Here is a 26,682-nt window from a genome sequence, read left to right on the forward strand (position 1 = left end):
ATCTGCCACCTAATCACCGTTTTGTTCTCCTTCTGTGCTACGGCACAACACTTCCTGCTTCATGCTAAATTGAAACTTGTGAATGGATACTTACTTTGGAATGACAAGTGAGTATCCAATCAGAGTCTCGTTAACATCAGGCTACTTAGATAGGCTACTGTCAACAACTTGTGATCTGATTGGCTATCGCAACTGTCTCTCAACTTTGTGTTCTCAAATTCATGCGCTAATGGTCGCGGTGAGTATCCAACCACAGGACGCGTAAATGTCACGTTCAACGTGAGGCCATCTAGAAGGCCTTCCTGACAACAACTTGTGATCTGATTGGCTATCGCAACTGTCAATCAAATCTATGTCCCCGTTCACTTACAGTGCACAGACGCCCGCATTGTTCATTCTGAAGGCCTCGGGCAGATTTTGGACAGCATGGCAACATAAGCTAGCTGAATTCTGATTGGATACAAACTCTAACTTAAAACAACAGCACTGGAGCGAGCATAATATGACATGAAGAGAATATGAATACTTAGATATTTAGGCAAAGTAAATAAAAAAATAATTTTTATCTTTAATTATGATCATGATTTCTGGTTACGTTAGGCCAGCAGAGAAGGCCTTGTTGGCCCTGACGGCACACCACTGTCCAAAAGTGGGTGGTGCCAGCGACCAGCATCTGTTTCCATGTTGGACTTGGCGACCAAACTACTGTATTGACAGTGGTCCAATCCGTCTCGTCCACTGCCACTGGCAGACCGCCGTGAGAAGCTGAAATGTTTTCCAGCTTCGGATTCGCCACATGCTGTGATAACAAGTGCTCCGACTTGTTTACGGCCATTTCAAGGCACCAAGAACCTCCAAAGTCTTCAATCTTGATTCTACTATTGTCAAGACACGGCGCTCCAAGTGTATCTCTGTAAAGCCTGTGCCGCCCTTGCAGCAGTACCAGGTGGGGTCGCCGATGGAATGTTTAGCTGTTGACGTGTTGGGGCCCATTCTAATCACAGAGAGGACCTCTATGTCCTCTTGGCTATGGATTATTTCCCCAAATGGCACAAAGACTACGCTGTCCCAGACCAGTGTGCCATTACCACACCTGAGTGCCTGGTGAATAAGGCCCCGTTTACACTAACCAGGGTAAATCCCACCTAACCTTATCCGTGTCCACACAACAATGCCACCTTTTAAGATCCCCTCCGTCCGCCAGCGCAACACAACCTAGTACGCATGCGCGGAAAATGCGCACATCATAGTCACCTCCAGTGGTGCTTTGTGTGTTCTTAAATGTAACTTATCTGAACAATATCCAGTGTTGTGGTATTTCAATTAACTGGAATCCAGTGTGCTGTGGGGCCCTTTTGTAGTGAATCACACCTGAGCCGTCATAAATTAATCAAATCTTTATTAGACACGTAAACAATGTGATAAAGAACATTTTACATCAATCAATCTAGGGATCTAGATATCTGGTCAGGACACTTGTCACTCTTTTGCCTTCACGTTCATTGTCCATTTGTTTTTGGTGACTTTATATACTCTGGACCTAGACGTTGAGTCCGCGACATACATGGCGGACAATAACTGATACAGTCTGCTTTGCCAGTTCAAATGCGTTTGCCATTTTCTTTGACGGCCAGGTAATACAAAACACACACCACCTTTTTTATCACATCCACTGGAGCTCGCATTCTCGTTGTCTCTCCTTCGACAAATGGATGAAGTTTTTCGCTAAGTAGAAACACAGCTGACCCGGCCGGACATTGGAAAGTTCTCTTGCCGTCTGAGAAGTGTTGTATCCGAAATAGCTGCAATTGCTTTCTCTTAAGGTATTCATGTGTGATTTCCACAAGCGTCTGTACATGTAGAAGAATGAGAAACACAGGCATGTCTGGGTGACTCGCCTTCATATTTCCAGTGGTTAGCTCCGAGTTACGAAACCGCTTTATTATGAAGCTTGCTGTGGCGTGTTCTTTCTGACATCACTTCCTGTGTGGGCATGGTCTTTCTGGCGTCACTTCGTCTCCGAACTCAGTTTGTAAACGATCAATGAGTCCATACAAAGTTAAAGGCCTACTGAAAGCCACTACTACCGACCACGCAGTCTGATAGTTTATATATCAATGATGAAATCTTAACATTGCAACACATGCCAATACGGCCGGGTTAACTTATAAAGTGCAATTTTAAATTTCCCGCCACACTTCCGGTTCAAAACGCCTTTGGAGGATGACAACAGAGACTCTTACCAGGAGGACTTTGACTTCGTTAACAGACGCAGACGCGATACCGTGAGTACGCTTCCAAACATTTGATCGCTTGCTATAACTAGCTCGAGCTAGTAGCTAGGAGCTAGGAGCTAGCATAACAAACACTTAGGTGTTTGTTATGCAGGATTAATTTGTGGCATATTAAATATAAGCCTGGTTGTGTTGTGGCTAATAGAGTATATATATGTCTTGTGTTTATTTACTGTTGTAGTCATTCCCAGCTGAATATCAGGTGCCACCCGCGCGCTTCCAAACATTTGATCGCTTGCCCGTACGTGCGTGTCATGTACTTAACTTTGGTTAAATATACAAGCTTTATGAACCTTGGGTTAGGTGAACGGTCCTTTGGGCTGAGTGAGTGTGTGTGTTGTGCAGGTGTTTGAATTGTATTGGCGGGTTTTATGGACAGGATCCCGTCCATATACCGCTCGAGCTATAACTAGCTCGAGCTAGTAGCTAGTACCTAGGAGCTAGCATAACAAACACCTAGGTGTTTTTATGTGGGATTAATTTGTGGCATAGTAAATATAAGCCTGGTTGTGTTGTGGCTAATAGAGTATATATATGTCTTGTGTTTATTTACTGTTTTAGTCATTCCCAGCTGAATATCAGGTCACCCCCGGCTCTCACAGCATCTTCCCTATCTGAATCGCTTCCACTCCCCACTAGTCCTTCACTTGCACTTTCCTCATCCACAAATCTTTCATCCTCGCTCAAAATAATGGGGAAATCGTCGCTTTCTCAGTCCGAATCTCTCTCACTTCTGGCGGCCATCATTGTAAACATTAGGGAACTTTGCGTATATGTTCAATTGACTACGTCACGCTACTTGCGGTAGGGGCAAGCCTTTTTTTTATCAGATACCAAAAGTTGCGATCTTTATCGTCGTTGTTCTATACTAAATCCTTTCAGCAAAAATATGGCAATATCGCGAAATGATCAAGTATGACAAATAGAATAGATCTGCTATCCCCGTTTAAATAAAACAATTTCATTTCAGTAGGCCTTTAAGTGCCGGAGATTCAAGAAATACACATCTGACTTACCCGTGTAAAAATTTGTCTGAGGAGGGGGACCTTAAACGCTGGTTTAGTGTGGCTGAAACGGGGCTTAGGCTAAATAATTATTTGTTTAAGGGGTTAAAGGACTTAGTGTAGACATGGCCTTAGATGTTCTGTCGCTTTGGTGCACCAGAAGAGCAGCACATCAATCAGGAACAGGACTTAGAGGTCTATCGAGAGCTGGCCAAAAAAAAAACCTTGAACGGTTCAAACGCACTAGCTTTTATTTGCAAAATTTAAAAATAACATTTTCGTATGCAAGCTCAAGCTCTTGTTTTCATCATTTCATGTGCAACGCAAGCTTGTCACAATATGGTAATGGCTTTAATGTGTGGTACTCGGTAGGTTGGAGTTCAAATCCCAGCCGAGTCATACCAAAGACTATAAAAATGGGACCCATAACCTCCCTGCTTGGCACTCAGCAACAAGGGTTGGAGTTGGGGGTTAAATCACCAAAATGATTCCCGGGCGCGGCGCCGCTGCTGCCCACTGCTCCCCAAGGGGATGGGTCAAATGCAGAGGACAAATTTCACCACATCTAGTGTGTGTGTGACAATCATCGGTACTTTAATCTTTAATCTTTTACCAGACAGAGGATTCAACCCAAGCTTGTGCTCAAGTTCTATTCGACCACATTGATGTGTCATTTGTAAAAAAAAATTTAAAAAAATAGTGACAGGTTGTGAATAAAGGGCCCATTTAGCTTCTGACAGCTTCTAAATCGAGCTAGCGGCCACACTAGCAGACCACACTGGGGTCATTGTGAAAGTGGCGTGAGACAAGACACAGAGGGCATTTGTGTGGATGCTGTGTGCCGACGGGGTTCAGTCGAGGCTTTTAAACTGTTGCCATGAAGTCTCAGCTATAGCTTCTTAAATAGGGAACTGTTTTGGAATTTTGCCAATCAACCACAATCCCTATGTGAGACAAGAACATGTGTTTTTTCATCTTCAGTGCGGTCTAAATATAGGAAAAACTGCTAGTAATGATTCAGGTAATTGGATTAATCTACTCTACTTCCCCTATAAAGGACCAAACAAAAAACGCCAACAATGCTCCATTTAAATGTTGTGATCTGAATACCGTATTTCCTTGAATAGCCGCAGGGGCGCTAATTAATTTAAAACCTCTTCTCACTCCTGCGGTTACCAAAACCATGCGGAATGAGCAAGCATGCTCTAATTATTTTAAAACCTCTTCTCACTCCGGCGCATACCTTATCATTAAAAACACATTTAATAAAAAAAACGTTATTATGATCTTACCTTTACTTGTAGATGGGTCCATGTGCAGCTGCTTCTGATCAAAGGCAGTCTTTCTCATCTTTCTTCAATTTTAAAAGTCTCTGGAGATATTCCTTTAATTATTACCTCCTGCTTCGATTGAAAGTCCAGTTTAGAAAACGGTTTTATTTTAGATATGTAATCCTCCATGTTAAAAGTGCAAGCAAACAATTGCTGCATGCTTGCTGCTTGTTGTCTTCTTCTGCAGTACCTGTCTCCTGCAGTGCTGGTAGTCGCAAGAAGGATCACTAGCGCCCTCTACCACCTGGAGGCGGGAGTCATTTAATGACTCATATTTGACCCGGCGGAAGTGCCAAGCATGCGCTAATTATTTTGCGAAACGAGTTTGACCCGGCTGTAATTCTAGGCAGGCGAATACTATATTCCCGGCGCCAATTCAAGGAAATACGGTATTAACCAAGCTATAGCTATATAGTGAACCTGCTCAGTGGCCTTGTGGTTAGAGTGTCCGCCCTGTAATTGGTAGGTCGTGAGTTCAAACCCCGGCCGAGTCATATCAAAGACTATAAAAATGGGACCCATTACCTCCCTGCTTGGTACTCAGCATTAAGGGTTGGAATTGGGGGTTAAATCACCAAAATAATTCACGGCCACAGCTGCTGCTCACTGCTCCCCTCACCTCCCAGGAGTGGAATAAGGGAATGGGTCAAATGCAGAGGTTAATTTCACCACATTTGGTGTGTGTGTGACTATCAGTGGTACTTTAAAGGCCTACTGAAAGCCACTACTACCAACCACGTAGTCTGATAGTTTATATATCAATGATGAAATCTTAACATTGCAACACATGCCAATACGGCCGGGTTAACTTATAAAGTGCAATTTTAAAATTCCCGCCACACTTCCGGTTGAAAAACTCCTTTGGATATGATTTATGCGCGTGACGTCACAAAAGCAACGGAAGTGGTTGGAGCCCATCGGACCCGATAGAAAAGCCTCTTGTTTTCTTCGACAAAATTCCACATTATTCTGGACATCTGTGTTGGTGAATCTTTTGCAATTTGTTTAATGAACAATGGAGACTGCAAAGAAAAACGTTGTAGGTGGGATCGATCGGTGTCTTAGCGGCTAAGTACAATACTGTAATATCTGTGATATTTGCATTAGTGTACTGTCTTTAAGGGTTTGGGGAACGCGCATGCGCGAGTGAGTTGGCAGAGAACTTGTGTGTGTGAGCGTGAGTTTTGGCTAACAGCAGCTCGTGTATGTGTGTGCGTTACTTTTTGAACTACAACCAGTTACCGCTTTTTAATAAAGCGATTGAGCAGCGCATCCTCGTCTGTGTGACTCCTTCTCCACTGCGGGGCATTACAATACTTACAGCAACACAACAAGGACTACTTACTACGCCTAGCCGATGCTTGCCGCCAAACCCACGGATGAAGTCCTTCGTCGTGCCGTTGATCGCTGGAATGCAGGTGAGCACGGCTGTTGATGGGTTTCTATCTTCATTTGAGAACGATGCTATCGCGCTAGCTCAGTAGCTAAGTGTGTCACCGATGTATTGTCTTGGAGATAAAAGTCACTTTAAATGTCCATTTCGCGTGCTCGACTCTCATTTTCAAGAGGATATAGTATCCGAGGTGGTTTAAAATACAAATCCGTGATTCACAATAGAAAACGGAGAGAGTACATAGTTCTGTGAGGTCTGGTTGCTAAGTTAGCTTCAATGGCGTCGTTAGCACAGCATTGTTAACCTTCGCCAGCCTGGAAATCATTAACCGTGTATTTACATGTCCACGGTTTAATAGTATTGTTGATTTTCTATCTATCCTTCCAGTCAGGGGTTTATTTATTTTGTTTCTATCTTCATTTGAGAACGATGCTATCGCGCTAGCTCAGTAGCTAAGTGTGTCACCGATGTATTGTCTTGGAGATAAAAGTCACTTTAAATGTCCATTTCGCATGCTCGACTCTCATTTTCAAGAGGATATAGTATCCGAGGTGGTTTAAAATACAAATCCGTGATCCACAATATAAAAAGGAGAGTGTGGAATCCAATGAGCCAGCTTGTACCTAAGTTACGGTCAGAGCGAAAAAAGATACGTCCATCACTGCCTCTCAAGTCCTTCACTGTAACGTTCCTCATCTACGAATCTTTCATCCTCGCTCAAATTAATGGGGTAATCATCACTTTCTCGATCCGAATCTCTCTCGCTCCATTGTAAACAATGGGGAATTGTGAGGAATACTAGCTCCTGTGACGTCACGCTACTTCCGGTACAGGCAAGGCTTTTTTTTATCAGCGAGCAAAAGTTGCGAACTTTATCGTCGATTTTCTCTACTAAATCCTTTCAGCAAAAATATGGCAATATCGCGAAATGATCAAGTATGTCACATAGAATGGATCTGCTATTCCCGTTTAAATAAAAAAAAATAATTTCAGTAGGCCTTTAACTTTAACTTTTAGTTATAATATGAGCTGACACAGAAGTTCTAGTTTTCTGGCGTCGTGACACAACGCCTGGCTCACACTGCTCCTCCGACCACTAGCGAGTAGCTTGAGCTGCTAATAATGTTGGATGTGACCCGCAATCAAGTAAAACGAAGGAGCTTGAGCTACATGCGATGCTGAAGTTAAGAAAAGTTCATGCTAGGTTATAAATAATGCATCACCTGCATAATAGAAGGTTGTGGCACCAAGACAGGAAGTTGATCAATTCTGGAAAAACCTCACGCTACCGACTTGATAATATACTGGACAAAAATATAAACGCAACACTTTTGTTTTTGCTCTAATTTTTCATGAGTTGAACTTAAAGTTCTAAAACTTGTATTATATACACATAAGCCCTATTCCTCTCAAATATTGTTCACAAATCTGTCTAAATCTGAGTTAGTGAGCGTTTCTTCTTTGCCAAGATAATCCGTCCCACCTCACAGGTGTGGCATATAAAGGTGATGATTTAAACAGCATGATTATTGCACAGGTGTGCCTTAGGCTGCCCACAATAAAAGGCCACTCTGAAATGTGCAGTTGTGCTTTATTGGGGTACTGGGAATGTCAGAAAAGCAGTCAGTATCTGGTGTGACCACCATTTGCCTCAGACAGAGCAACACATCTACTTCTCATAAAGAAGATCAGGTTGTTGATTGTGGCCTGTGGAATGTTGGTCCCCTCCTCTTCAATGGCTGTGCCAAGTTGCTGGATATTGGCAGGAACTGGAACATGCTGTCGTATACGCCGATCCACAGCATCCCAAAAATGCTCAATGGGTGAAATGTCCTGTGAGTATGCTGGGCATGCAAGAACCGGGATGTTTTCAGCTTCCAGGAATTGTGTACCGATTCTTGCAACATGAGGCTGTGCATTGTCATGCTGCAACATGAGGTGATGGTCTCGGGTGAATGGCACAACAATGGGCTTCAGGATCTCGTCACAGTATCTCAGTGATTTCAAAATGCCATCAATAAAAGGCACTTGCGTTCGTTGTCCATATCATACGCCTGCCCATAGCATAACCCCACCCCCACCATGGGCCACTCGATTCACAACGTTGACATCAGCAAACCGCTCTCCCACATGACACCACACGCTGTTTGCCAACTGCCCTGAACAGTGACAACCAGGATTCATCTGTGAAGAGAACACCTCTCCAATGTGCCAGATACCATCAAATGTGAGCATTTGCCCACTCAAGTCGGTTACGACGACAAACTGCAGTCAGGTCGAGACCCAGATAAAGACGACAAGCGTGCAGATGAACTTCCCTGAGACGGTTTCTCACAGTTTGTGCAGAAATTCTTTGGTTATGCAAACCAATTGTTGCAGCAGCTGTCCGGGTGGCTGGTGTCAGACTATCATGGAGTTGCAGCTGCTGGATGTGGAGGTCCTGGGCTGTTGCGGTTACATGCGGTCTGCAGTTGTGAGGCCAGTTGGATGCACTGCTAAATTCTCTGAAATGTCTTTGGAGACGGTTTATTGGAGAGAAATGAACATTCAATTCACGGGCAACAGCTCTGGTGGACATTCATGCCGTCAGCATGCCAACTGCAGACTCCCTCAAAACTTGGGACATCTGTGGCATTGTGCTGTGTGATAAAACTGCACATTTCACAGAGTTTTATTGTGGGACGCCGAAGGCACACCTGTGCACTGTGCAATAATCAGCATCTTGATAATAAAATAATAATCTGAGGTGGCATGGATTATTTTGTCAAAGAAAAAATATATTACAGTAATATAATATAATATTCTAAATTAAATGTTATTTCATTGTATTTAATACTATTACTAATAATATTGATATTACTATCAATAGGTACAATCTGTCCATATCTAAATTGGACACAAATGTCCAAATACTTTATAAACTTTCTGCCACCACCGACCTCAATGCTTCATTCCACAAACATGGTAAAGAAACAAAAGTAGGTAATAATAAGTATAATATGATTACATTGCTGGCATAATAGCTCATCAGCAGCAAATGTCAAAGTCTCAAATGTCATGCCTATTAGAAGCCAAAGGGATTTGGCTGCTTTCCTTGCAGGGAGCAAGTCAGTGAAATGACACGGTATCTCTAAAGTGGGCATAATAGCTGCTGTCTTTCAAGCTTAGAACAAACATTATCTTCCCAGTGCATGAGGACCAATTTATTATCAAAGTGCCTGTCCTGCATATCCTTTCTTTCTCTGAGTTTACCTGATATTGTAATGTATCCTGCATGATATTCTAGACATATCCCTGACCACACTACATCTGTAATTTTACATTTCTGTATGTCAAAGCCCAAGCATAGCATAGCAGTATTTTATAGTCCGACATAAGTTTGTACCTTGTGATAAAGGACTGGATTGCTTAACATGGTCAGGTTAGCATGTCTCATAGCATAGCTAGTATCGCACACCCAGTTTTATTGTAGAAAAGTATGGCATGAAATATCAGTATATAATAGTGCTGACTGGCAAAAAGAACTACTGTACAGTGTAGCATTCTGATTGTCTATTGTTGCATTGTATATACACATATAAGTGTATATACATATAAGTGTATATATATATATATATATATATATATATATATATATATATATATATATATATATATATATATATATATATATATATATATATATATATATATATATATATATATATATATATATACACTACTGTTCAAAAGTTTGGGGTCACCCAAACCATTTCATGGAATAGCCTTCATTTCTAAGAACAAGAATAGACTGTCGAGTTTCAGATGAAAGTTCTCTTTTTCTGGCCATTTTGAGCGTTTAATTGACCCCACAAAGGTGATGCTCCAGAAACTCAATCTGCTCAAAGGAAGGTCAGTTTTGTAGCTTCTGTAACGAGCTAAACTGTTTTCAGATGTGTGAACATGATTGCACAAGGGTTTTCTAATCATCAATTAGCCTTCTAATTGTACCATTAGAACACTGGAGTGATGGTTGCTGGAAATGGGCCTCTATACACCTATGTATATATATATATATATATATATATATATATATATATATATATATATATATATATATATATATATATATATATATATATATATATATATATATATATATATATATATATATACATATATATATATATATATATATATATATATATATATATATATATATATATATATATATATATATATATATATATATATATATATACATATATATATGTATACACTACTGTTCAAAAGTTTGGGGTCACATTTTGAAGGAAAAGCACTGTACTTTTCAATGAAGATAACTTTAAACTAGTCTTAACTTTAAAGAAATACACTCTATACATTGCTAATGTGATAAATGACTATTCTAGCTGCAAATGTCTGGTTTTTGGTGCAATATCTACATAGGTGTATAGAGGCCCATTTCCAGCAACCATCACTCCAGTGTTCTAATGGTACAATGTGTTTGCTCATTGGCTCAGAAGGCTAATTGATGATTAGAAAACCCTTGTGCAATCATGTTCACACATCTGAAAACAGTTTAGCTCGTTACAGAAGCTACAAAACTGACCTTCCTTTGAGCAGATTGAGTTTCTGGAGCATCACATTTGTGGGGTCAATTAAACGCTCAAAATGGCCAGAAAAAGAGAACTTTCATCTGAAACTCGACAGTCTATTCTTGTTCTTAGAAATGAAGGCTATTCCACGAAATGGTTTGGGTGACCCCAAACTTTTGAACGGTAGTGTATATATATATATACAAAATTGTTTGGGTGACCCCAAACTTTTGAACGGTAGTATATATATATATATATATATATATATATATATATATATATATATATATATATATATATATATATATATATATATATATATATATATATATATATATATATATATATATATATATATAGCCCTTTGAGACACTTGTGATTTAGGGCTATATAAATAAACATTGATTGATTGATTATATATATATATATATATATATATATATATATATATATATATATATATATATATATATATATATATATATATATATATATATATATATATATATACACATACATATACATATATACATATATATATGTATTATATATATATATATATATATATATATATATATATATATATATATATATATATATATATATATATATATATATATATATATATATATATATATATATATATATATATATATATATATATATATATATACCCAGAGAGAACCTACGCAGAAAGACCCCGAGTCAGGGAATCGAACCCAGGACCTTCCTATTGATATATGTGACGAAAAAAAGCAAAAACGTATTGGTCCGCTGTAGAGGTGAGAATCTTCGGGCACCTCACGATTCAATTACAATTACAATTAAGGGGCTATGATTTTATTATAAATCGATTATTTATACATCTATAAATATGTTATGTATATTGTTAATATATTCATATTATTATATATTCTAAATGTATTACGTTTGATTCTTAATAATATTAATAATGTCTACATTCTACAAAGCTTCTCCTTTGGCTGCTGACGTATGCAGTTATGTGACATTTTAGGTTTTTTTAGGATGTAATGCACACAGCATATACTGTGTATGTATGTATGTACATATACTGTATATATTTGACGTATATGAACTGTTACTATAATGGCCCACAAAGTTCAGCCATAACTGTGATGTGGCCCTCAAAGAAAACGAGTTTGACACCCCTGCTGTACAGAGCTGCCTTAACCTAAGGAGGGTTAAGGGGGCTCAACACCCCACTCTCCCACCACCAACCACACCCGAAAACACAATTTGGAAAAAAAAAATCATGATCTTACTCAAGAGAACAGCAACAATGCAAAAATATCACCAATTTTTAAAACAATTTTTGTTCATGAATAGTACATCTCATTCAATCAATCAATCAACGTTTATTTGTATAGCCCTAAATCACGAGTGTCTCAAAGGGCTTTACAAGCCACAACGACATCCTTGGCTCAGATCCCACATCAGGGCAAGAAAAAACTCAACCCAATGGGATACAATGAGGAAACCCCCCCTCTGGGTGACCGGTGCAATGGACGTTGAGTGGATCTAGTTAATAGATTAATAGATTTACTAGTTAATAGTTAATAGTTCCTCTGAGTAATGGGCGCATGCATGTCTGTGCTAGTGTAATATAAGCCAACTTCAAGTAAAGTGCTGGCGATCTGGGCTCTGCCTGTGTTTTTATCTCAGCGGTATTACGCTGGTCTCTCACACAGGCGACGTGGGTTTGCGCCCCCCTCGGAGCAGTAGGAAAAAACAAGGCAGCCGATAGAGTACAGAAGCTTAGACAAAGCTAAGCTGTTTGTGATTGACAGCTATGAACACCAATCATTGCATTCCGCCTTCTAAATCGGAAGCCCCTGATTGGGTGGGGTCCCTGGGCTTCAGCCCAGGTAAGCCTGTGCATTAAGGCGGCCTTGCGGCCGTATAGTATTGCAGTGGTGTGGTGCATACTGTGGGTTTATGTTTTAAACTTGGATTGTCAGACCAACCTCTGGCATGCTGCTGCATAGGATCAGGTGATTATGTGCTGCTACTGTTTTCAATGTTCCTTGGATTTTCCTGTTATATTCAGGCTGAAGGAAAAGGGGATGAAAGAGCTTACGTTTATTTTGTTTCCCTTGAGCTCAGCCTGCAGGAAGCACTTACATATTGTACTTTACCGTGCACACACACACACACACGCACGCACACACACTCACACACAAATTATTGTATTTGTTACCTACTTAAGACCTCTGAAAAATGCCTACCTCTTTAGGACCAACCTTTCTAGATATATAAAGATTTGTATTTACAACATTAATAATATATACATACTATGCAAATATAAAAAAGGTAAGCTTTTATTTTCCATCCATCCATCCATTTTCTACCGCTCGTCCCGTTTTATTTTTTTAAATTTTTTGTTTGTAATTGGTTTTTAATCATCATGTACTCCAAGTTATTAGAGTATGTCTCTATATACGTACATATTTATGTATACATATTTATTCAATTTCTTACACACACACTTATTACATATGTTGGCCAGAGGGGGAGCACTTAATTTTTTTTTACACACACTTGTTATTTCATATGTTGACCAGAGGGGGAGCACTTTTAATACCGACACAGTCAATTTGAAATATCTTTCCTTTTTGGGACCACCCTAATTTTGATAGTTCACCACTAGGGGTGCAAATGAGACATTCTCTGTTAGATGCAATGGTTTTCCGTATTGGGACCATGATTCCGGTCCTAACTTGTTCACCAATCCTCATATGGACGGTACTTTTCCCTGTTGATGTCTCAAGAAGGGTAGAAATACAACAACACACACACACACACACACACACACACACACACACACACACACACACACACACACACACACACACACACACACACACACACACACACACACACACACAATGGGCTGTGCCAGATACGTCATCCATCGTACTTGTCACTTCACGGCAGAATGTGTTCGTCCTCTATCCTTGATTGACACAGCAGAATTAGTGAGTAACGTCCGTGTCACGAAAAGGCCTCTGAGAGATGCTTCATGATTAATTGCAATGTGTAGACCCCCTCTGACCATTGGGAAAATTATTTAAATTGACCATCTAGTCGGTCTAAAATATTTTCACTTGTAACACGGGAGCATATTAAATAGTGAGAAATACACAAGTCATTGTTTATTTATTTGTGCCACTTACCTTGCACACAAAAAATAAAAGTGAACTTTTTTCTGGAGTTATTTTGTTACATTTGATCAGATGGGGGTAGTAACACATTACATTTACTTAAGTAACTTTTTGGATGAATTGTACATGTCCAAGTAGTTTTAATGCAACATATTTTTCATTTTTAGTTAAGTATTTTTGTGAGGAAGAAATGCTACTTTTAATTTGTTACATTGGGTTTTATTCCAATCGGAGAGACTTCCTTCCAGCGGGCACTGTCACATGACTCTGTTTCACCAATCCAAGCTAAGCACTAGTGAGCTTTGAGTCTTTTTCACCAGTCAGTCACATGACCGCAGTAAAACTTACACCCTGTAAAAATTGACATGACGTCAGATGAGGCAACACAACTCTTCAGTGTTCACTCACAAACTAGCAAAAAGAACGCTTGTATCATGTACTGTCTGTCGTGTCAGTGGAAATGTTCAGCCTACAATAATTCCTCTTACAACAAGAGAAAACAGTTTGCGGTAAGTTGTAGATGTTTTTAATGGTTTTAATGGTTTAGCTGCGCATATGCTAACATTAGCCCCGCTATATCATAGGTGACTGTAACACATACTGTAACACATACTGTAGTAGGGTCGCTCTCGCTCTCTAACACAAACACACACACACACATGCACACACACACACACACACACACACACACACACACACACACACACACACACACACCCACACACACATACTTGTACATTAAAAAGTTATAATTTCACGAGAAAATATTGTAATATTACAGAAACAGAAAGAATATGACAAATTGTTTCCAATTTTATAAGAAAAAAGTAGAGAAAAAGACTGCTTTTAGGTATTTTTTTTAAAAAAAAATTAAATTGTTTGTTTGTAATTGGTTTTTAATCTTCATTATTTACTTTGTTATTGCAGTGTGTCCCTATATACAAATGTATTTATTTAAATTAATTTTGGCCAATGGAGGGCGCATTTCAATTTCTTACACACACTTGTTATTACATATGTTGGCCAGAGGGGAAGCACTTAAAATTTTTACACACACTTGTTATTTCATATGTTGACCAGAGGGGGAGCACCTTTAAAACCGACAGTCAATTTGAAAAATCCCTCCTTTTTGGGACCACCCTAATTTTGATAGATTTCACCACCAGGGGTGCAAATAAGACATTCTCTATTAGATGCAATGGTTTTCCGTATTGGGACCAGGATTTCGGTCCTATCTTGTTCACCGGTCCTCATATGGAAGGTACTTTTCCTTGTTCATGTCTCAAGAAGGGTAGAAATACAAGAACACACACACGCACACTCACACACACACACACGCTTTAACTACAGATGTAGCACAAGTACCAATAAGAAATAGCTATTAAATGAATCAGAAGTAGGGATGTTTGGATAAGGGTTTTATGCTGCCGATACCGATAGCATTACTTATATTGATCAAGTGTATTAACTGTAAATATTTCAATTTTTTTATGATGTGTGCTACACTTTACAATATCAACACAATGTTTAACAAGTTCCTTTAACAAATAAATTATTTTTAGAAAAACAAAGTCAACTAAACAAAAGCAAACACTATTATCTACTACTTTTTTAGTTCCTCCGGGTTTTGCTCTCAAAGTCCTCCTGTGTTTAAGAAATAATTCCGAGTGTGTTAACATTAACAAAAACAATAAAAACATTTTTTTTTGAGAAAATCTAAATATTAATTCAATCACTATTGTATCGATCATGAGGTGGCGATTTGTCTAGGGTGTACCCCGCCTTCCGCCCGAATGCAGCTGAGATAGGCTCCAGCACCCCCCGTGACTCCGAAAGGGACAAGCGGTAGAAAATGGATGGATAGATGGACATAGATATTACCTCTGGTATCGACACCAACAAGTTTTGGATCATACCGCCCTTCTCTTACGTGTGGTGTACTGACTGGGACAATGCTGACACACCAACAGTTGTTATATTATCCTCTGTCTAACTCTTATTAACATACTTGTTCATTTCATTTTAATAACTGCTTACTTTCTGCTGTAACTTGGTTACATATACACTTCTTCAACTTTACTAAACACTTATTTCTATGTGTTGTTTAAAGCTAGCTTAGCTATTAGTATGCCTGCTTGTGGCTTGCGCTCGCTGTGTAAGACATTTGGCCTCATCCTCCAGTGATAATGATAATGTTACTTAAAGAGGTTGTTTGTAACATCTATACAGATGCCTAGAGGGCACCAACTTTCCACTTTCATTTTACACAGTATATCCCGCCCCGTTATGCATAACACATGCACACGCTCTAGCTTTAGGTGTTGTTAGCTAATAATAGCAATTTGTTTTGAATGTATCATGGATCATAACAACAACATGACTGCAATTTGTTGGTTGCGTCTTTTGGACTAATTTTGTATGTGTGCACACACGCTCCCTCCGCGCACGTGGTGACGAGACCGGTTGAGTGACCGCCGTCAACACCAATCCTTTTATTTGGGCCGGTAAAAAAAAAGTAAACTTTGTGATTGTGAAAAATATAGACAATAGTTAAACAAATGTTTTCTGTTAAACATCTAATGATAACATAAGCTAGTCAGTGGTGTTCTTATTATATGTTTTGCTTTTAAAAGTATTGCTATGAGAAAGTTGCAAACAGCACCTTTAAGAATTTAAGATATAAATCGGAAATGGTCACATACTTTTTCACAAAACTCGTCCAATACTGATCAGCAACAGATCAATCGGCATATCCCTTATCAGAAGTTACTCACCAGTTATCAGTACTTTTTGACTTTTTTTCACTGAATACTTACATACTGAAGTAAATATTTTGACGACTACTTTTTCCTATTACCATGAGTTATATTACTCTAAAGTCACTGTACTCTGACTTGAGTACGATTGTTGGCTACTCTACCCCCTCTGTATTTCAATACACAACAATCCCATTTGGTGGTTATTAATGCTGCAGCAAGAAAAACAACAGGCGCCATTAATGACAAGCTGGGGAAAAAATGTTGATACACACGGATTTGATTCAGACTTGTGGGAAGACTATGTTTATTTGCCTATGATGATGAATGCAGTTTTGTCTGGGAGACAATACAGGCCACGTATAAATGTGGTAAATCCAGAATCAAGCTTGGTTTACTGATAGAATTCTTGCAGCTTGGCTCCACTGGGCGACATTTTCCAACCAGAAAGTTTGCAAGATTACTGTTTTTTTCCTATTTTCATTGTTTCACATGTGATGGTAGCACTGACTGTCTCCTTGCACTCTGGCCTGAGCTTTACAGTGAATGTAAAATGATCTGCTTAGGATGGATTCCTTCAGAACTCTTCACTCAGCAATCTTGTTGCAGCACTAGGCCAAGCCGACATGAGGCATATTCCGCTTTTTTGGGGGAATGTGGATTGAGTGCCAGTACTGGCCTTGGAAGCATGGTGGGCGTAAGAGTGAGATTGCTAGGGTATGGGGATGTCTGCGTACAATTAGCCCAAACAGAGCTGTCATTGTCCGGCCTTACTCTGTGGAGAAGCAAGGATCTTTCAGTTGTGAGGAAAGAAAAGTCCCTCATTTTTTGCTGATTCCACTGGTTTTCTCTGTCTTCTATCAATAATGTGGCAGTGTTAAAAGAAGAAAAGAAGTCGCACAAAGTTAACTTTTACGACCCCACATTGTTTACCGCTGGAATGAGTCACATACAGTAACATGCATGCGCAGTTGGCTCACTTGTCTACTCTGTCCTACTAGGTCCTCTACCCCATCCTGCCGGTCCTTCTTGATTGCAACCCATTCATGGAGGGTCCTGATCCTCCCCAGGGGACCGGCGAGGAAGTTTCGGTCCTGGGTGGAAGCAGGCTGAAGGTCCCTGATGAGATCCAGCAGGTTGTGGCGGTCCTGACGGAGACTCAGAGGCTCCTATCAGACTGTCAGCTCCACCCTGAGATTTCCACACAGCTCATTGGATTCCTTTTCTACTTCATCAATGCATCACTCTTCAACGTACTCATGGAAAGAGGTAAATCAGCACCCTCACATACTTGGGCAAATAAATATACAGTGAACCTCGATTTACAGACTTAATTGGTTCTTGAACAGGGTTAGTAAATAGTAAAGTTTGTATATTGAAGCAAATTTCTCCATAAGAAACAAAGTAAATATGAGTAACATGACCTACTCAGTGGCCTAGTGGTTGGAGTGTCCGCCCTGAGATCGGTAGGTGAGTTCAAACGCCGGCCGAGTCATACCAAAGTCTATAAAAATGGGACCCATTACCTCCCTGCTTGGCACTCAGCATCAAGGGTTGGAATTGGGGGTTAAATCACCAAAAATGATTCCCGGGCGCAGCCACTGCTGCCCACTGCTCACCTCACCTGAACAAGGGATGGGTCAAATGCAGAAGACAAATTTCACCACACCTCGTGTGTGTGTGACAATCATTGGTACTTTAACTTTAATGGGTTCCAGCCTTGACAAAAGTCCAAATTTTAGTTAGTTTGTATACTATGAACACAAAATAAAGCGCTGTACCAAGGGGTCCCCAAACTACGGCGGATTTGGCCTGCCAGCGTCCACAATCCAGCCCGTGGGATTTACCAAGTTAAAAAAACAATATATATAAATAAAGCAATTTAAATCTGTCCTGTCCAGCTGCTCAGGCAAATCATATTGTTGATGTAGATGCGCATGTCTGCTGTACATATTTACTTTACAAAAAATAAGAGTGGAATACTTCTCTTATTGCCTTATTTTTATTTGACTTTATAAAATGTTGGATTTATTTAGTGTTTGGCGCAGCCATACCGGCACAGTAGGGGATAGAAAGACGAAAAAGAAAAACGAAGGGGGGAAATACACAATATATATATATATACATATATATATATATATATATATATATATACAGTATGTATATAGTCAAGGTTTCTGTGGTTTATCCATTGTACAGTGCTCAATACCGGGGTAGAGCAGAATATACGTTAGGTCAGAAAAAACACAGAGGCTATATCATCCCTACAAGCCTTTTTTGCAGGTTTCCCTGCTTGTCCGAGGATTCTATAAAATACCCTCACGAGCAGGGAAACCAGGAGAGTTGTAGTCTGTCTCTTTCTTATACTACACGTATTGAGCACTGTTTTACAGAAATCAATCCTACGCTGTATATATGTATGTGTGTGTGTGTATATATATGTATATATATATATATATATATATATATATATATATATATATATATATATATATATATATATATATATATATATATATATATATATATATATATATATATATATATATATTATATATTATATATATATATATATATATACAGTATAGGCCAACATTTTTGGACACACCTTCTCATTCAATGCATTTTCTTTATTTTCATGACTATTTATATTGTAGATTGTCACTGAAGCAGACTGCAAGGCCCTTTCTTAAACATCTGTCCAGAGTTTTAAAATAAGATCTTCATTCTGTACGGATTACGTGGAATTAAGGTTAAACTAACTAAGCCATCTAAAGCACTTTAGTCTAAGTAAAGAGTTGGTTTGGGTGAGTGAGAGAGAAAAGGGGAAGATGATAATTATAAAAAGACAAAAAAATAAACAATAGGTACTTACGGACATAAATTCTTATCAAATGTTTTCTCGGGACAATATACTACAACGTAAAATTGCAAACATGGAAAGAGAAATTACATCTTATGTGGTATGGCTTGCAAAACCATACGTGTTTGGTTAATGAAACGCTAACGGGAAACCCCCATTGACAGAAACGCCCAGGCCGCAGGTGAACCTTTCTCTTTTCTGTGGACCCATATTGAGCTAGCAAAACTAGAAAATGTTTGAAAAAGGCTAAACACACTTAAAAGCACACAAAAAAAGCAATTGGCACAGAAGTCGAAGTTGAAGATCGATCAGTCCGCCCACAATGGATTTACTGCCGGGCAGAAAATGGCTACGCTGCAAGGCACACAGTGGGTGGATGAAGCATTGCTACACTGAGACAAAGTTCGTTCAACACAGCATATTTTTATCCGCTCTGTGGTTTGTAAATGGAAAAGTTGAAGGGTTGATAAATCAAAGTTTCATTGTACTAGAAACCTTCTTTGACACGACAACGCAATAGCGGTGCAGTAAATCTACAACTGTAAACAAACTCATTATCTTGACCAGTACAAACGACTGCCTTGTGGTCTGCCATTGTTGTTTAGTACTGTGTCGTACGCATGTCTGCTGTTCTAAATAATAATGGTGACCATTTCAAAAACTTCCCTTTTGAGGCCCTGTTTTTGAACTTTGCGTTTTTAGAAAGGTAGTTGTTGTTGTGTTCAGTGTCCTAATATGTGGCATATGTGAATGGTAAGGACGCACAATCTCAGGTGGTGACACAATAGGGGGGAAATAAGTCATCTTGAGTATAATAATTATACCAAAAATAGGTAACCCCTAAAATGGAATGCAAGGTCTAGTTCATATTACTACAAAAAAATGTTATTAGCAAAACAGTCCCCCCTCCACTGCGCCCCCTCCTCCCCTTCTCCTCCCACTGATCGGTACCTGCTCGCTCTCTGTAAGGTGGAGGGGCGAATGGATGTGATCTGACCCCATAGAACTATGTAAACTCGCCAAAACAAACTAAACTGGGGGGAAAAAAAAAAAAAAAGATGAGGAAAAACGTGATATTTAGCACGAGAGGTGAGGTTAAGTAGGAGGATCAAGGTGGCATGATTTCTCAATTAAGTGGATGTGGTAATAAAAAAAAAACACCAGCATTGTAACATACCTATGTTATAAATAGATTTGAATGCAGTGATTTAAATTATGTGATATTGATTGGTCTGATATCAGCAAAAAAAACATCGGTTTTCATCCGAAGTCTCCGATACTAGCAGTCCTACAGCACGTCCAAAGCTGGACAGCCAGTTAACATCTAAATGTTCTCAAATAAGCACACAAGGGTGGGCTTTTCTTCTATTTTACTGAAGTATAGTAATTTACAAAAGGTAAACATGGTAGGCCATTGGCAGGCGCTAGCAGCTACACAACAGCTAAGCACACAATAGCACACAAGCTAGACATATTATTAAGTGTCCTTTATCAAACAATATTGCAATATCAAGTGTCAAATAATCCTAGTTGCATATTACTTGCACGTACAAAGTCTCCAAGGCAGAAGTGTATTAGAAAGTATTCAGTAACAAACGTGTTTACATCATTCAATTTACTGCGTCATGAGCTTAACCTAAAAAATTATTGTGGCCACCAGGTTTCGCCAAAATGCAAATACCACTCAACTTCAACTTAAAGACAGCATAAGTCCATTCCAGACATTTTAATGATAAGTAGGTTAGTGTTTTTTATACGTAGCATTGTTCTCTATTTGAGTAATTTCACATGATCAAGCCATTCAACGCCACAAAACAATAAAAGTATGTATGATTAGTGCTTATACCAGATCAGATAAATATCTGTATCGACCAAAACTCAATACTCAAAGCTCCAACATTGGTTTCGTATCAAAAGGGAAAACTTCTGGCAGGACATTATACAACTTTTGTATAGTATTTAGTTTTTGTATATAGTTATTGCATAGTGTAATTGCATTGAATGTATAGTTAGTTGGTGGAAACTGTGGTTATCGAAATTGTTGGATGTTGATTTGTGTCCTATTATCTACTTATTTACAGGATTTTTGATCGTGTGGTCAAAGTGTTTATATTGTTTTCCACTGTTTTTTATATTTATTTTTAATTTGTTTAGCATGTAAATTAGGTGAACTGTTGTTTTAGAAATGCATGACAATTATATAAACAATGCTATTTTGTTTACTGTGTGTAAATGCCGATTGAGGGGGCACCACAAGGCCAAACCATATGTAAACAACCCCTGCCTGGACCTGTGCTTTCATAAATGTCCTTTTAAAATAAACGTAATTAATACCTGTGTACCATGGGTGTTTTTACATATTCCTTTTAAACAAACCCAACCAAAGTCGGCTCAATGTGCATGTTTTACACATGTATGTACATAAAATGCTCCTTTTCCACTCCATAATATTTACTCAGCTTGGCCCGGCTTTACTTGCTTGCGATGCATTTCCGTTTGTAATGTGCAAATGTGTATTTCAGTAGCAATTGCTCTAAGACAGCAAGGGAAGCCGAGCTTCCCCAGAAATGTCAAAATATTAATAATAATTATAAGTGGTTAAATGCGTACTTTTGTGTTTACAATTCATTGACTGATGATACATTTTGGACTGGCTGACTCACGTCAACATAAGCGGTTGTAGATATAATCCAAATCGAAACAGATAATAGCCATTGCTTATACATTTACTTGTGACTTTGGCTATACATATGGAAAATGTATAGTTTGTCTCAATTGGAGGGATATCGAAACACATCACTATGTTGTTTTTTTTCTTTTATTTCCGTGTACTCATTTGTTGTTGTTGATTTTTTTTTATTTTTATTTTTTTTTAAACATGTCCGAAGTACATATTTACAATACAATAACATCTCAATTGAATAAGGAGATACTAAAATACCACATATTACATACAGTCTAAAGCTGAAATAAACCAAAATTGAAAGAAAATAGCCTCTCAAATGCACATAAAATGGTAACACATTATATAACATCTTGCATATACAGGTATATATATAAGGGTTATCGCTGCATACATGTTTTGTTCTTTGGAGCTTTTTTTTTTTTTATCCTTTTCTGGATAGACATTTAATGTGAGAGCATAAGCAGCACCCTCATTAACACTATTACTTGTTTTCAAAGTTAATGCAACATCGTGAAATAGGTTGGACCACAGGTGCAGAGACAGCCTTAGCAGACGTAAGCAATTAAGTTAATTTAATGAAGATTCACGTGGAGTGGGAAAGTTTACTAGCGCAAAGGCTCAAACAACAAAAAAAACATCTGGGAGTAGATGAAGAACAAATATCCAGGTGCACTTGACAACACAAAGCCTTATGGAAAAAACTAGGGAACAACCATAAATAGAAAGAAAAATACACCACTCAGCAAAAATGGTGGGAAGGACCGAACAACAAGGTCCTAAAGAAGGCAGGACAGGAAAGATGTACTCAAATTAACTGCAAAGTAGAAATAGATCTGGTGAAATACTGTTAACACATCGGAAACTAGCAACAGTTCTCTCAGACAAAAAGGGTAGGGTCAAGTACGATTCTATGTCTTCCTCCTGCAGCCACTGAGCTCATTGCGTTATTTTATACAACATAACTATGTTATGTATAGGGATGTCAAAAATAATGAGAGTAACTTGTGTGATTATTTTTAAAAAATGAACCCCTTCATCATGTATAGTTGCAGATTAATCACACAATTAATTCTTAGCACAGAAGTTCCCTTACCTTAACCGTGGATAGTTACCTGAAAGGTGGCGTGGGTTGTTATACGGTTGATGTTCAGGTCAATGTGTGACCGCTACTGTTGAGCTAGCAACTCCTGTTTTGTCTTGTTGTACATTAATGCATGTACCTGTCCTAAAAAGAACCACTAAACTAAAAGAATGCCACTGAAAGCCGAACGGCTGCAGGTGTGGCTCGTTGTTCTGCCCAACACCTGAAGTGAGGTCATCTAGGGAGGAAATACAAAAAAATTACAAATTGGAGGTGCCAATAACACTTGAGAACAGAGCAGAAAATATGGAACAAAACAGTTATAATCTAGTGTGTTATAACTGTTTGTTACTGTTAAATCTTAACTTTACGAGTGTTGACAGAGTGTTTGATTTATTTTTACACTTGCATGAGCATTAAGAGTTTAAGACTTTTGGTATAAAATTTTACCAGATGTTAAAAGGTAGCCTAAATATCGACTTCTATTTCTATTACGGTAGAAAATAATTGTTGGAAAGTCCTTCAGATGTCCCACTGAATCACATGAAATAATGGCAGCAAAAGTTGCAAACGCCCTCATACAAAGAAGCCTTATGTCAGTCCAACCGTGTCATGACGCCACTCCTGTTCATCACAACTTTAGATAAAAGAGGCTTAGAAAGCCTGCATTCTGTGCTTGAGCTTGACGGTGGGTTTGTAGAGCACACAAAAAACCCATTGAAATAAAGAAAAGAAGGTTTCGTGCATGACAAAGGGGTTGAAAATCCGATTGGTCCACAGGATAATTTGATAACGCATCAACATTATGAACCGGTATTATTTTTAGAGTGGCTTTACAATATCTACTTAGCATATGGTCCTAACATGATGCAGTATCATGCGCAAATAAGTAACAGTATGCTTCATAGGGGTGCCTGGATTACCAGGAAGAAAGTAAAAAACTGCATAAAAAACTGCACCACTGGAATTCAACCCCTATCACTTTACATTTGTTTGCATTTCTGCATTGGATATATTCATTGTAGACTTTGAGAAACATGAAATACTGCTGCCTTTAAGTCTTTAATGTGTTTGAACTGTTGTTTTTATGCTGAACCAGCGGTTGTCTCATATATTCTGCCTTGGTTGAATTAAAGACAGATGCGCTTCTAAATATTACAACTCGGTAATAAAACTGGGGCTCACTAAATCGTCCCACTTACAGTACGTCCTGACTAATTTCAAAGATGACTTTCTCTTGATGTGTTTGCAGGCTCTGTGCCAGGTTTCTATCAGTGGTCTACAGGCATGCGCTTATGGACCAATCTTGACTTGCTGCTGAGCTGGGCCCAGACAACTGGATTGGGAAAGCTGGCTTCTGCTCACATGCACACGCTCTCATCTGCAATAAGTCTTTTAGCTACACCTAAGAATCGCTTGCAACAGGTAAAAAAAATGTATGTAAACCAGAAACTGGTTTATTTGGGTTAGGGTCAGGCTGAGCGATATGGACCAAAACTGATATCCCGGTATTTTTAGGCCGAGTGGTGATATGCGATATCACCACTCGGTTAAAGGAACTGAATTGTTTTTATTTATTTTTTTGCCTATCGTTCACAATCATTATGAATGACAAGACGACGGATGGATTTAAAAAAAATGCATTTTAAATACTAAATAAACGTAAATAAAAGTCCGCTTACTGCAGAGCCAATGGGAGCTCCACTATTCCGCCCATAAAATCCGATAAATAACCATTCAAAAAGCGCCAACAATACTCCATTTACATTTCGTGACTTGAATATTAACCAAGTATTAGTGATATTGTTATTATAAACACTAACACAGACACTAATTATAGCGGCGCCGTGATCACTACCGTGTGTCCCTATGTTTACATCATCGAGTGGTCTGCTGCTTCATCGCTACCTTGCTCCCTGTAATTTTATTGTAGATCCTACATCATGCCTCTCACCTGAGAAGTAGCTGTCTGAAGATATAATCCGACAAGTTGGGACACTTTGACAGCCATTTAGGATCTGGACCTGGTAAGAACGACACAAAAAGACGCTCGGCCCCCCTGCGCCCCCACCCCATTTCTTTGCAAGGATTATGAGACATTTTTCACCTAAATGTGAATATATGAACATCCTAGCAGTCTGCATCCTAATAACAGCCGACCTTGTACAGTAAGTGATGTTTCATTATGTTTGTTGGCTCTCATGAAGTCTGCAGTGAGTAATAATCAGTGATGAAAAAAAAAAGCAAATATTGTGATGCGTTTTTTAAAATTAAATATTAAGTGTTATTATAAAAGTGCCTGTTACTACATTACTTACATTCACAATCAAAAGTTTACATACCCTTGTAAAGAACATAATGTCATGGCTATCCTGAGTTTCCAATCATTTCTACAACTCTTATTTTTTTGTGATAGAGTGATTGGAGCACATACTTGTTGGTCACAAAAAACATTCATGAAGTTTAATTATTTTATGAATTTATTATGGGTCTACTGAAAATGTGACCAAATCTGCTGGGTCAAAAGTATACATACAGCAATGTTAATATTTGGTTACTTGTCCCTTGGCAAGTTTCACTGCAATATGACACTTTCGGTAGCCATCCACAAGCTTCTGGCAAGCTTCTGGTTGAATTTTTGACCACTCCTCTTGACAAAATTGGTGCAGTTCAACTAAAATTGTTGGTTTTCTGACGTGGACTTGTTTCTTCAGCATTGTCCACACGTTTAAGTCAGGACTTTGGGAAGGCCATTCTAAAACCTTAATTCTAGCCTGATTTAGCCATTCCTTTACCACTTTTGACGTGTGTTTGGGGTCATTGTCCTGTTGGAACACCCAACTGCGCCCAAGACCCAACCTCCGGGCTGATGATTTTAGGTTGTCCTGAAGAATTTGGAGGTAATCCTCCTTTTTCATTGTGCCATTTAAAGCACCAGTTCCAATGGCAGCAAAACAGGCACAGAGCATAATGCTACCACCACCATGCTTGACGGTGGGCTTGGATTAAAGGCCTCACCTTTTCTCGTCCAAATATATTGCTGGGTATTGTGGCCAAACAGCTCAATGTTTGTTTCATCTGACATCACATGGACAAAGATAAGACCTTCTGGAGGAAAGTTCTGTGGTCAGATGAAACAAAAATTGGGCTGTTTGTGACCACAATACCCAGCAGTATGTTTGGAGGAGAAAAGGTAAGGCCTTTAATCCCAGGAACACTAGGCCTACTGTCAAGCATGGTGGCGGTAGTATTTATTATGCTCTGGGCCTGTTTTGCTGCTAATGGAACAGGTTTTTTAAATGGGACTATGAAAAAGGAGGATTGCCTCCAAATTCTTCAGGACAACCTAAAATCATCAGCCCGGAAGTTGGGTCTTGGGCGCAGTTGGGTGTTCCAACAGGACAATGAACCCAAACACACATCAAAAGTGGTAAAGGAATGGCTAAATCAGGCTACAATGAAGGTTTTAGAATGGCCTTCCCAAAGTCCTAAACTTAAATGTGTGGACAATGCTG

General features: G+C 38.9%; 1 protein-coding gene across 2 annotated transcripts in view; it reads left to right on the top strand.

Annotated features, from left to right (window-relative positions):
- Positions 1-26,682, top strand: part of LOC133655805 (ras-associating and dilute domain-containing protein-like) — an 88,180-nt gene that overhangs the window by 46,876 nt on the left and 14,622 nt on the right. For both annotated transcript variants that reach the window (XM_062056323.1, XM_062056324.1), the window contains 2 exons: positions 17,539-17,806; positions 24,420-24,592. In XM_062056323.1, coding sequence (XP_061912307.1) covers positions 17,539-17,806; positions 24,420-24,592 — 441 coding nt within the window. The remainder of the gene's footprint in view (positions 1-17,538; positions 17,807-24,419; positions 24,593-26,682) is intronic.

The sequence above is a fragment of the Entelurus aequoreus genome, linkage group LG08 (genome assembly GCF_033978785.1).
Source record: "Entelurus aequoreus isolate RoL-2023_Sb linkage group LG08, RoL_Eaeq_v1.1, whole genome shotgun sequence".
NCBI lineage: Eukaryota > Metazoa > Chordata > Actinopteri > Syngnathiformes > Syngnathidae > Entelurus > Entelurus aequoreus.